This window comes from Vanacampus margaritifer, chromosome 7 (assembly GCF_051991255.1).
Source record: "Vanacampus margaritifer isolate UIUO_Vmar chromosome 7, RoL_Vmar_1.0, whole genome shotgun sequence".
In the NCBI taxonomy this organism is placed as follows: Eukaryota; Metazoa; Chordata; class Actinopteri; order Syngnathiformes; family Syngnathidae; genus Vanacampus; species Vanacampus margaritifer.
This window is the reverse complement of record NC_135438.1, coordinates 2249961-2260773: the sequence shown is the minus strand read 5'-3', so window position 1 is coordinate 2260773 and position 10813 is coordinate 2249961. Positions and strand designations below refer to the sequence as shown.

The 10813-nt window shown below is 39.7% G+C and overlaps 1 protein-coding gene across 2 annotated transcripts; it reads left to right on the top strand.

Moving 5' to 3' along the window:
• Nucleotides 1-66: 66 nt before the first annotated feature.
• Nucleotides 67-10779, top strand: trmt1 (tRNA methyltransferase 1). 2 transcript variants are annotated; one of them, XM_077569761.1, is made up of 16 exons: nt 67-300; nt 1016-1318; nt 2001-2190; nt 2268-2455; nt 3194-3309; nt 3385-3497; nt 3809-3957; nt 6065-6148; nt 6218-6287; nt 7165-7299; nt 7375-7460; nt 7921-8029; nt 9033-9109; nt 9183-9302; nt 9385-9499; nt 10542-10779. In XM_077569761.1, exons 2-16 carry the CDS (start codon nt 1023-1025, stop codon nt 10614-10616), a joined length of 1923 nt encoding a protein of 640 aa, XP_077425887.1. In that variant the 5' UTR covers nt 67-300; nt 1016-1022; the 3' UTR covers nt 10617-10779. The 2 variants fall into 2 exon arrangements, with proteins under 2 accessions (XP_077425887.1, XP_077425888.1); XM_077569762.1 differs by lacking the exon at nt 67-300 and adding an exon at nt 388-561.
• Nucleotides 10780-10813: the final 34 nt, after the last annotated feature.

Below are 10813 nucleotides of genomic sequence, written 5' to 3'. Positions count from 1 at the left end.
GAAAAGTAGGCCGACGGCGAGGAAGAGGAGGGGATGAAATGAAGAGCGGAGGGAGGGGTGTCCTCACCGTTACCCCGACGTTATCGTGCGCTTCGCTTTCCTGTCTGCTGCCTCGCGGGCCTCCGTAAGACAGCCCACCAACATGGCGGCGCCCGTATGCTAACGTGAGATCGACTGTTACGATTACTACGAGGAAGCAAATCAGCTCCAAAAAATTAATAATGATAAAAATAAGAAAACGTCCCCGACTGAGTTTCAAGTAACTCGAAAGTGTCACCGCGAGGAGAAGCACGTATCCCGGTGAGATTTATTCGGCGACGAAAACCAGCTAATGTGGCGGGGACGTTATGTCGACAGATGTTGATGGTGCCAAGGAACACGTGAAAAGCGGTGCAAATTGCGACATTTAGAAGGAACTGCAGCTACTTGACTCGACTCACTAATTCTGCAGTTTGTTAGCGTTAGGAATGACGCTTGCTCTTGTCAGGAATATTTTCACATTCAGGAGTATTTTTGGTGTAAGGCTGTAAACATTCATCTAAATGTGCTCAATGTCTTGAGGTATGTTAGATAGTGTCGTTTTTTACTTGAAGTGTCACTCTTACCACAAACTATTTTACATCATTTCAAATTCACTCTACAAGATGATCCTTAAAAATAGTTGATAGATTATTTGCTTTTGAGGAGGTAAAAATCCACTGGAAGTGCCAGGACATGGCAACATGTCAAATAGCAGTTACTACTTTCCTATTATCCATTTGATGATGTTTTTGACAATGCGATAGAAGATCTCATTTTCTAAATGCCGCCAATAATGATCTAGGGCTTTCTTTGATTTGTTTTGATAAGTTTACCGCCCTGATTACTCTAGGTGCCCAGTTCACTTTGTGGTTACAGTATGAAACCTGTTAAAACCAATTTAATATGCACAAATGGCCTCTGGGCCAGACTTCGGACCACCCAGCAGTGAATTCAGTTGTCTACATTGAATTGATTTGTATTCTTATCCCCCCAGGTGTTGCATGTTTCTGCTGGCGCGGGCCCCTCGACTGTTCCCGCTCATCGTCACCCCTTGTCGCCTGCACCCGCCCCCTGCAGCACGTCGGTGGCGTGCGGGTTGCGCCATGGAACCTCCCAAAACGGCTCATCCGGACCCTGACATTACCATTGCTGAGCCAACAGCGGTCGAGAGGCAGGAGGAGTCTCCTCCTGTCAGACCAGGAGAGACGGTGGTAAAGGAGGGCAAGGCGGCCATCTTGTTTCCCAGTGCCAACGAGGTGTTTTACAACCCGGTCCAGGAGTTTAATAGAGATTTAACGTAAGTACAAGTAGTATTTATACGAGCCTATGTCCATTTTCTATGACGCATATCCATTCTTGACCGAACTACAACTCGGTATGCTGCAGTTGTTTTCGTCATTTGAAAAACGATAAAAAAATAAGCACATTGTGAACTAAATACTCATTATTTATTTTGCAAAGAAACAAGAGCCACAACAGAGGGATCAAAGAATTGCATGTGGCTCTGGAGCCACAGGTTGCTTACCCCTGGCCTAAACCAGTGCAAATTTGATGCTAGTTCTGTTAGCCTGTCAGTGGCATTTTGCACTGTGTGTTAGATAACAGATATTCATTAGTAATACAGTTTGATTAATACAACTGCGCGTAATATTTAATTTTTTTATATGATTAAACTCTAAGCGGGAGTTGTTTTGTTTTTGTTTTATTAATTTTTTCCTTTTGTATACATAAATACATGTGTTTTGACTACACAATGGATAAAAGAAAAAGAACAATGTATTGAATTACTTAACTAATACATTACACAGGGAGACTCAATTGTTAAATATGTATATTATTTATATATATATTTTAATATATATATTATATTATATTATATTATAAGTCATTAATAGTCTTCAATTTATGTAATCCCCACGAAGGTCAATGTTTTTGTTTAAAAAAATAAATAAATAAATTCACCTTCATTCTTTCTCCAGATGTGCGGTGATTACTGAGTTCTCCAGAGAAGTGCTGGCTCAGCGCGGCGTTAAGGTTCTGGTGCCGGGTGAGGAGGAGCGAGTGGTGGTGTCGCCGTCGGACGAACCCAGCGAGGCCGACGTGCAGGATGGCAAGACAGCCATTGAGGAGGAGGCGGTTGTCACGGCGACGGCGGGGCAGAAATGCGAGGTAGCTACATTGAAGACAGCCAGTCCAGTTGACCTCTGGATTACTATGGATGGGTTTCCGCCATGTTGTGTTTCCAGCGCGGTCTTCGCATCCTGGAAGGTTTGGCGGCGTCCGGTCTGCGCTCGGTGCGTTTCGCGCTGGAAGTGCCGGGACTTCGGAGCGTCACCGCCAACGACTTCTCCCACAAAGCTGCCGCCCTCATCGCCAGGAATGCCGAGTACAACAAGGTGGGCGAGCTCCTCCAAGCCAGCTGCAAAGACGCCAGGTAGGACCACGTGTAAAAAATGAGGTTCACATTATAGAGGAAGAAAAAATATTTGTGTTATTTCTGTGGAGGCTGATGCGAGTTAAGATGGAGAAAAACTGAAAAATGTGTCAGTCATTTGTTTTGTCAATAAAGCAAAAAAAAAGAAAGAAAAAAGATTTAAACCAGAAATCGGGTATGCGAGTTAGGATGGAGAAAAACTGAAAAATGTGTCAGTCATTTGTTTTGTCAATAAAGCAAAAAGAAGAAAGAAAAAAGATTTAAACCAGAAATCGGGTATGCGAGTTAGGATGGAGAAAAACTGAAAAATGTGTCAGTCATTTGTTTTGTCAATAAAGCAAAAAGAAGAAAGAAAAAAGATTTAAACCAGAAATCGGGTATGCGAGTTAGGATGGAGAAAAACTGAAAAATGTGTCAGTCATTTGTTTTGTCAATAAAGCAAAAAGAAGAAAGAAAAAAGATTTAAACCAGAAATCGGGTATGCGAGTTAGGATGGAGAAAAACTGAAAAATGTGTCAGTCATTTGTTTTGTCAATAAAGCAAAAAGAAGAAAGAAAAAAGATTTAAACCAGAAATCGGGTATGCGAGTTAGGATGGAGAAAAACTGAAAAATGTGTCAGTCATTTGTTTTGTCAATAAAGCAAAAGAGAAAAAGATTTAAACCAGAAATCGGGTATTTGTGAAAAAACAAAGGATATTGTATTTTAAAGCTGTTATTATTTCATCATTTATATGCAGCATGCTTATGTATGAGATGCGAGGGAAGAAGGATCGCTACGAGGTCATCGATCTCGACCCTTATGGCAGCCCCGCTTCATTCCTGGACGCCGCCGTGCAGTCTGTCAGCGAGGGAGGTGGGGCTCGTTCATCGTTTGGCTTCATGGTAACAATAAACACTCATTCTATAATCCAATGTTTTTGTCTGGCAGGCCTCCTGTGCATCACGTGCACCGACATGGCCGTGTTGGCCGGGAACAGCAGCGAGACGTGCTACAGCAAATACGGCTCCGTTTCCATCAAAGCCAAGTACTGTCACGAGATGGTGAGTGGCAATCGATAAGTGAGCGCTTTATGATTCCGAAGGCTAAAAGATGATATAATAATAATTTCTGTCAAATCATTCGGTTGTAATGGATCTTGATGACAACAAAGCTTAAACTTAACTTCTACTGGATGGTGTCAAATTAAATTAAAAAAAAAAATTATCCTAGAATGTGTTTTCTGTCAAACGTTTGGGATTGATTTTCTGAAATTGTAAAATACACAATTCCAATTCTATATTTACCTGAAGCGTAAAAGGCACACACACACACACACACACACATCCACCCGAGAGTGTCTCGTTCTCTGCAGGCTCTGCGCATCATCCTGCACAGTCTGGACCAGCGTGCCAACGTGTACCAGCGATACATTCAGCCGCTGCTGTCGGTCAGCGTGGACTTCTACGTTCGGGTGTTTGTGCGCGTCTTCACGGGACAGGCCACAGTCAAGAACTCAGCCAGGTATGGACGCTTTTGGACTATTACGTAATGGAACGTGTGGCTACGCTAACAAAACAATTACAGATCCTGATGGCCCAAGTCGGTGCCATGAATATGAGGCTTTTGTAACCGCAGTATCTTCCCCCCGTCTCTGAAAATGACTTTGACATGCCAATCGTTCATTAAGTTTGAACTTGGATAAAAATATAGTGGTTTATTATTATTATTATTATTTATTTATTTTTATTTTTAATGAAGCATTTTTATGTTGATTTTTCAGTTTTAACAAGAACATTTAGACTTCAAGCCCAAGAAATGGCCTGTTTTTGGCAGATTGTATCTTCAATTGCGGGTACTCCAGGGGTAGGCAAGTTCGGCCCTAGAGAGCCGCAGTCCTGCATGTTTTTAATGACTCGCTCCTCGAACCCAGTTGAGAGGCTCCTGCAGAACGTAATTATAAACTGATGATTTGAAACACCTGGGTTGCAGGCAAGAGACACCAAAAACATGCAGGGCTGCGGCTTTCTAGGACCGAACTTGCCTACCCCTCGGGTACACTGACACAATAGTTAGTAGGGCTGGGTATTGATCTAAATGTCCTCAATTGATTTTGATTTCAATTTGCAAGAATTCGGTTCGATTCAATTTCGATTTTTCCCGATTCACTTCAGTTCAATCCAATATTGATTAATTCTGGAACATCGATTCTTCTTAAATATCAAGGACATGATAAAAAAAAAAAAAACTTTAAAAACAACTCCACAAACATTAAATTCCAAATTAAATTTTGCAGAGGCAGTAACTGGTTAAATGATTTATTTATGAATGAAAATAACACGTTGTGTTACACAAACATTGACATCAGCAAGGATGAGATGAAAATATTTTCATAATTCTAATTCAATAATTGTAAATATAAATTTAAACGATTCAGAATTGTCATGAAGTACAATAACAGGGATGTGATTTTTCCGCTAATTCGCGGAATTCCGCTTTTTTTATCCCCCCCACCCCAAAAAAAAAAAATTCGATTTTTTTTTTATTTTATTTTTTTTTTTATTTTATTTTTTTTTTTAAGTAGTAGTTCATTGTGTATGCACATGACTCCGACAGATAACATCTTCTGCTATAACAAAGACATTTGTGGTATGCTCTAATATGAGTTACTTTTCATTTGGTCATGATACAATTATTTGTTCATGAAATTTGAACTCTTCAACATTATTTATGTGTTAACTTAGTAATCACATTAGTTAGATATGATGATATTCTCAGTGATAGTTTTTAAAAGCAAAGGCAGTCCAATGTTTTTGAATGTGACTGATTTTGAGTTGACTAAAACTGCCATTTTATATGGGATAGTTCAATATACATTGAAAATTTATGCTGTTGTTTTGTCTATTTCTTTGTCATGTGAGTGCATTGAAAGTACTTCAAAACACGGAAAACCCATGAGCCCCCAGACCCCCGGCTAAATTTTCAGATAATTTCACTTTGGTCCAATCACATCCCTGCAATAAGTCAGGTCTTTCATAAATGTAAAAAAAAGACTTTTAAATGCATGCTAACCTTAAATTTCAAGGAAACAGTAAGATACAAAAAAAATTGTCTTTAGAATTAAATTTTCTTGGTAATTTATGGGGGGAAAAGATAATAATCGATTCATGGTTTTAGGAATTGAACAAGGAAAATTGATTCGATATCGATTATTCGTTTTTTTTAAACCCAGCCCTAATAATTAAAGATATGGAAAGCTCGAGTCGGTGCCGTTCATATGATAATATGATATGCGCTGATCCGGCTGCCAAATTTCAGGTCAATCAAAAAAGGGGTTTACATTTTTTACATTTTTTATATTTATTTATAGTTTTAAATTCTCAAGCAAACACATCGCACGTTTTTGGTCTGTTGCCTTATGATGGTTTATTGGCAAAAAGGTTACAAATCTGGAACGACCTTGCCAATGCCGTTCATATGAGGTGTGACTTGGTGTTGTATGTTGCAAGTGTTGAACTTTATGTAACTTCCCCTTAAGGCCAAAATTCACCCAAAAAATACTTACTTAACTTAATGTGGTTTGTGGCCGTTAGGAAATGTTTGTAATCTCAAGTCATCTGATATGTTGCAGCAAACAGGCTCTGATCTACAACTGTGTCGGCTGCGGGTCCTTCCACTTGCAGAAAATGGGCAGGAGGACCAACAACGGGAAAAAGTGAGACGTCAAAGAACTTTGGACTTGAGCTTCCTGTTTCCCAGGCTGACTGAGATTTATCGCTTTCAGTATGAAGTACTCGGCAGCCACTGGACCACCGGTGGGTCCGACATGTGAGCACTGCGGACAGAGACATCAGGTGAAGTTTTAAATATATCAAAATGGTTTGTTCTTAAAAAAACAAGACTGCTTTTGGTTATTTATTTGGATCCATGATAGTAATCACTGAATTGTGATGCAATAAAATGACAACAAATGTAAGTTCACATTCAACGTCTGCTAGATGGGGTGTTTGTGTAAATTTACGCCTAATATACATTGTATTGATCTTTTTTTGGAATATTTTATCTAAGTGTGATTTAAAAAAATATGTTTGGCCTAATTTGTTTTTGTTGTACCAGTAGTTAATTTCGAATAAAATTTATGTAATTACCATTTTTTTAATTGTGTGTATTTTATCTCACAGTATCGTTTGTATTCCTTTTACAAATAATTTCAGCCTTAAGTGCACAAAAACATTATAATTTTGAGTTTTTTTTCTTATTTTCAATTACCTTTTTATTCAAGCCATTTAATTCTTACTGATAAATTATACATATTTTATTTTACAGTGTTTTTGTTGTTCCCCCCAAAATGTTTTTGCAAAAACATTTTAGTTAAAAAAGAAAATAAATGTAATGTATTTTAAAACTGTGAGTACATTTGATCAAATTGTAGTATTTTATTAAAAAAATTTTTTTAATATATATATTTTTTTAATTGAAATTTTAAAATTGTTGATATTTTGATTGCTTGTATTTTATAGATTTTAAGTCATTATTTTACAATATATTAATATTACTCTGATTTTTGTTTTTACCCAAAATATATTTTACCGGTAAGTGTTTAATTTTTCAAAATACATTTTATGTATTCATTATTTCTTGACATGAACTAATTGCTTGATTTTTATGTCGAATGAATATAATCTACTCACTGTCAGTGCTTCATCTTCTGTGTGTGCGCCATCTTCCCAGCTGGGCGGTCCAATCTGGGCAGAAGCCATCCACGACCGGGCCTTTGTCCAGAAGGTCCTGACCGCCGTTTCCGGCAACCCGTCTCGCTTCGAGACGTCCAAGCGCATGAAGGGGGTGCTGAGTATGGTGATTGAGGTAAGCTTTTTATTTTTGACACGTTGCTCCCAACTTACTGTTGTTGTGACGCTCGTCATCGTTTGTGGTGCGCAGGAGCTGGAGGACACGCCCCTTTACTACACAGTGGACAGTCTGAGCAGCACCTTGCACTGCAATACGCCACCTCTGCTAAAGTTCAGGTACACGCTTGGGTTCCTTGGGTGATGGGATTGTCGGTCTTTTTAAACAAGATGTAAGTTTTCAAATGAGGGTTTTTGAATCCTTTCGGGGGAAGGTACAAAGCTTCAAACAAGTTTGTGTTTCAAGCCATGGTTCGGGTGTCATGTTATGGTTTGAAATAAGTGTTAGGGTTTCAAGTCTGGGTCAATCTTTCAAACAAGGGCTAGAGTTACAAGTTATGGTTTTAAATTAGCTTTGCAGGGTTTCAACCCTATGATAGGGTTAATTGGATGTTTTTCATGTTTGTCACCGGTTGCTAGGCAGAATTTGTGGCTGATTAGTGGCAACAATGACAATACTAAAATCGACCTATTTCTATAAATTCATCTTGGCTCTCTTTTATCCATATGAGAATACCCCCGGGAGCAATGTGCCGTCTAGTGGGGCCGCCTCGTGAACCAAACGTTACGTTGTGCTCAGGTCTGCTCTGCTGCACGCCGGCCACAGAGTTTCTCTCTCGCATGCCTGCAAAAACGCCATCAAGACGGACGCGCCGCCCGCCGCCATCTGGGACATCTTGCGCTGCTGGGTAAGCTGCTTTTCAGCCTTTATTGAGCCAACGCGCATAGTTTACATCAGAAAAGTCTCACGGCGTACCACCAAAAGAAATTTCACGTATCACACTTTACATGTATGTGTTTTCTTTTTGTTGAAAAACTTAACTAGTCACAACTTAGTTGGGTGTGACAATCAGTGGAATTGACCTTTACCTTAACTTTTGGGTGTATTATTTATTTATTTATTACACTCTTCATAATGCCCTAAGACGCCACAAGATGGCGCTGAAGCCCTGGATAATGAATATACTAGTAATTGGTGTCAAGAATGTACTCTAAGTGACATACTCACCTGTTTAACCTATTTGTATGTCAGGAGAAGCTACGTTTAGTTTAATATGTACGGTTTTGGAATCAGTTTGTGCTATATTTTTATTTTCCAACCTACTAATATAATCAATTATAAACAGAAGTGGCAAATCCGGGTCCAGAAAGTAAAAAACCCAGCCACAGTTTGGCTTTAGCGCCAGGTGCTAGCTAGCGAGCTCTCTGGCTAGCTCCCCGGGTGCTAGTTTACCTGCTAGGGAGCTAGTTAGCTAGCACTTGGCGCTAAAGCCAAACTGGCAGGGTTTTTAGTTTCTCGACCCGGATTTGCCACCTCTGATTATAAACAAATTTTAAAGGTACATCAATGGCTCATGGTTTTATTTTCGAGGTTTTCCCATGCTGAAATAATAATTGTCTTGTTTCAATTTACTCGCAAATGAAGTCTGTGAAATCTGAGCGTGGATCTGTTTTATGAATGGCAACAGGTGAATGCGCATGTTAATTGTACCTTCTGCCATCTAGTGGAAGAACATTTAATTGTTCCGCCTGTCCCCTCACGTAGCTGACAGATAGATGAACAAAGAGAAGTAAATAAATAATTTGCAGACCAATGACTTGAAATGGGATCGTTTCCTGTACAGTGGTTTGCCTTGGCAGAGGTCTCTCTTTTTTTTTTTTTTTTAAAGCCAACTTCCATTCCACCTGCAGGAGAAGAGTAACCCGGTAAAACGGGAGAAACTCTCAGAAATGATGCCCGCCTTTAAAATCCTCTCCACCGAGCCCAGGTGAGACCACATGCTTCCGTTGCCGTTTACTTTGCCGGCCATTTTGTTCACCGCGTTTTGTATTTCTTTCCAGCTTCGAAGCTTGTTTCACCGTGCGGGACGACGCCAACCCTCAGTCCCGTCAGCGCCACCTGACCCGCTTCCAGGAGAACCCGCAAGCCTTCTGGGGACCCAAAGCCCGAGCAAAAGCCGGGTAATAATAAAACTGTTGGGAATCCCACCTGAGTTGAAACGTGTCTCTTCACCTTCTGCCTCATTGTATGTGCGCCCCCTAGTGGCGGTATCTCCAACAACTTGCAACAGAAGCGCATGAAGAACCAGAACAAGCGCAAGAACCCGATGACAGATTCGTCCCAGCTCAAGAGCTTCCCCTGCAAAAAGTTCAAACAGGTCGGTTCTCCTCTGTACAAGAGGATTTATTTGCCTGTGCCTTTCACACGGAACCCAGCCAAGAGGGATGTTGTGCGCCATCTCACACAGTGACACAACATGCGGTCAGATATGGCAGCTCTGATACTACCTCTAAAGTAAAAAAAAGTTACTTAGATCAGAGGCTGAGACAACAGCACATCTACTATTACGGACACCAGGTAGCTAACATAAACCTCATTAGCTAATTTAGCCAATGCATTGAACTTATCCACAGCTAGCCACCAACACACACGTCACTCACCAGATCAGGCCCCACCTTTTTAAAGTCACACGCTCAAACTCACGGATGCTACAATACCATATAGAATTTGGCATTCAAAAAAGCTCCTGAGGTTTAAACAGGGATGTGATTTTTCCGCTAATTCGCGGAATTCCGCTTTTTTTTTTTATCTCCCCCCCAAAAAAAAAAAATCTGATTTTTTTTTTTTTTAGTAGTTCATTGTGTATGCACATGACTCGGACAGATAACCTCTTCTGCTATAACAAAGACATTTGTGGTATGCTCTAATATGAGTTACTTTTCATTTGGTCATGATACAATTATTTGTTCATGAAATTTGAACTCTTCAACATTATTTATGTGTTAACTTAGTAATCACATTAGTCAGATATGATGATATTCTCAGTGATAGTTTTTAAAAGCAAAGGCAGTCCAATGTTTTTGAATGTGACTGATTTTGAGTTGACTAAAACTGCCATTTTATATGGGATAGTTCAATATACATTGAAAATTTATGCTGTTGTTTTGTCTATTTCTTTGTCATGTGAGTGCATTGAAAGTACTTAAAAACACGGAAAACTCATGAGCGAGTGCCAGCGGCCCCCAGACCCCCGGCTAAATTTTCAGATAATTTCACTTTGGTCAAATCACATCCCTGTTTAAAGGAGAAAACGTTTGAAGCTAGCAATTTTTAAATGGTCCCTTTTATTCTATTGGTTGACATCCAATTTTAGCAGCGTTCCTATTAAACAGCTCTTTTGTTTTCTTCTTTTGTTCCAGGGCACGTGCACATACAGCGACAAATGCTCATACTCGCATGACCCCGAGTGCACCTTCGAGGAGAAAATGGAATGACTTAAGACTTTTTTTGGTTTGATTTTTGTATTTTAGGTTTTTTTTTTTTTTGACGGGCGGGAAAGTTAGCCTAATTTCAAAATGAAACAAGTTGTGTTGTTTTTTTGGGGGGGGGGCTTTGACTGTTGTAATGGTCCAATAAAGCCCGACATCTAACTTGAAATTATTTTGGAAGTGGTAATTTAGAAATCCAGTCG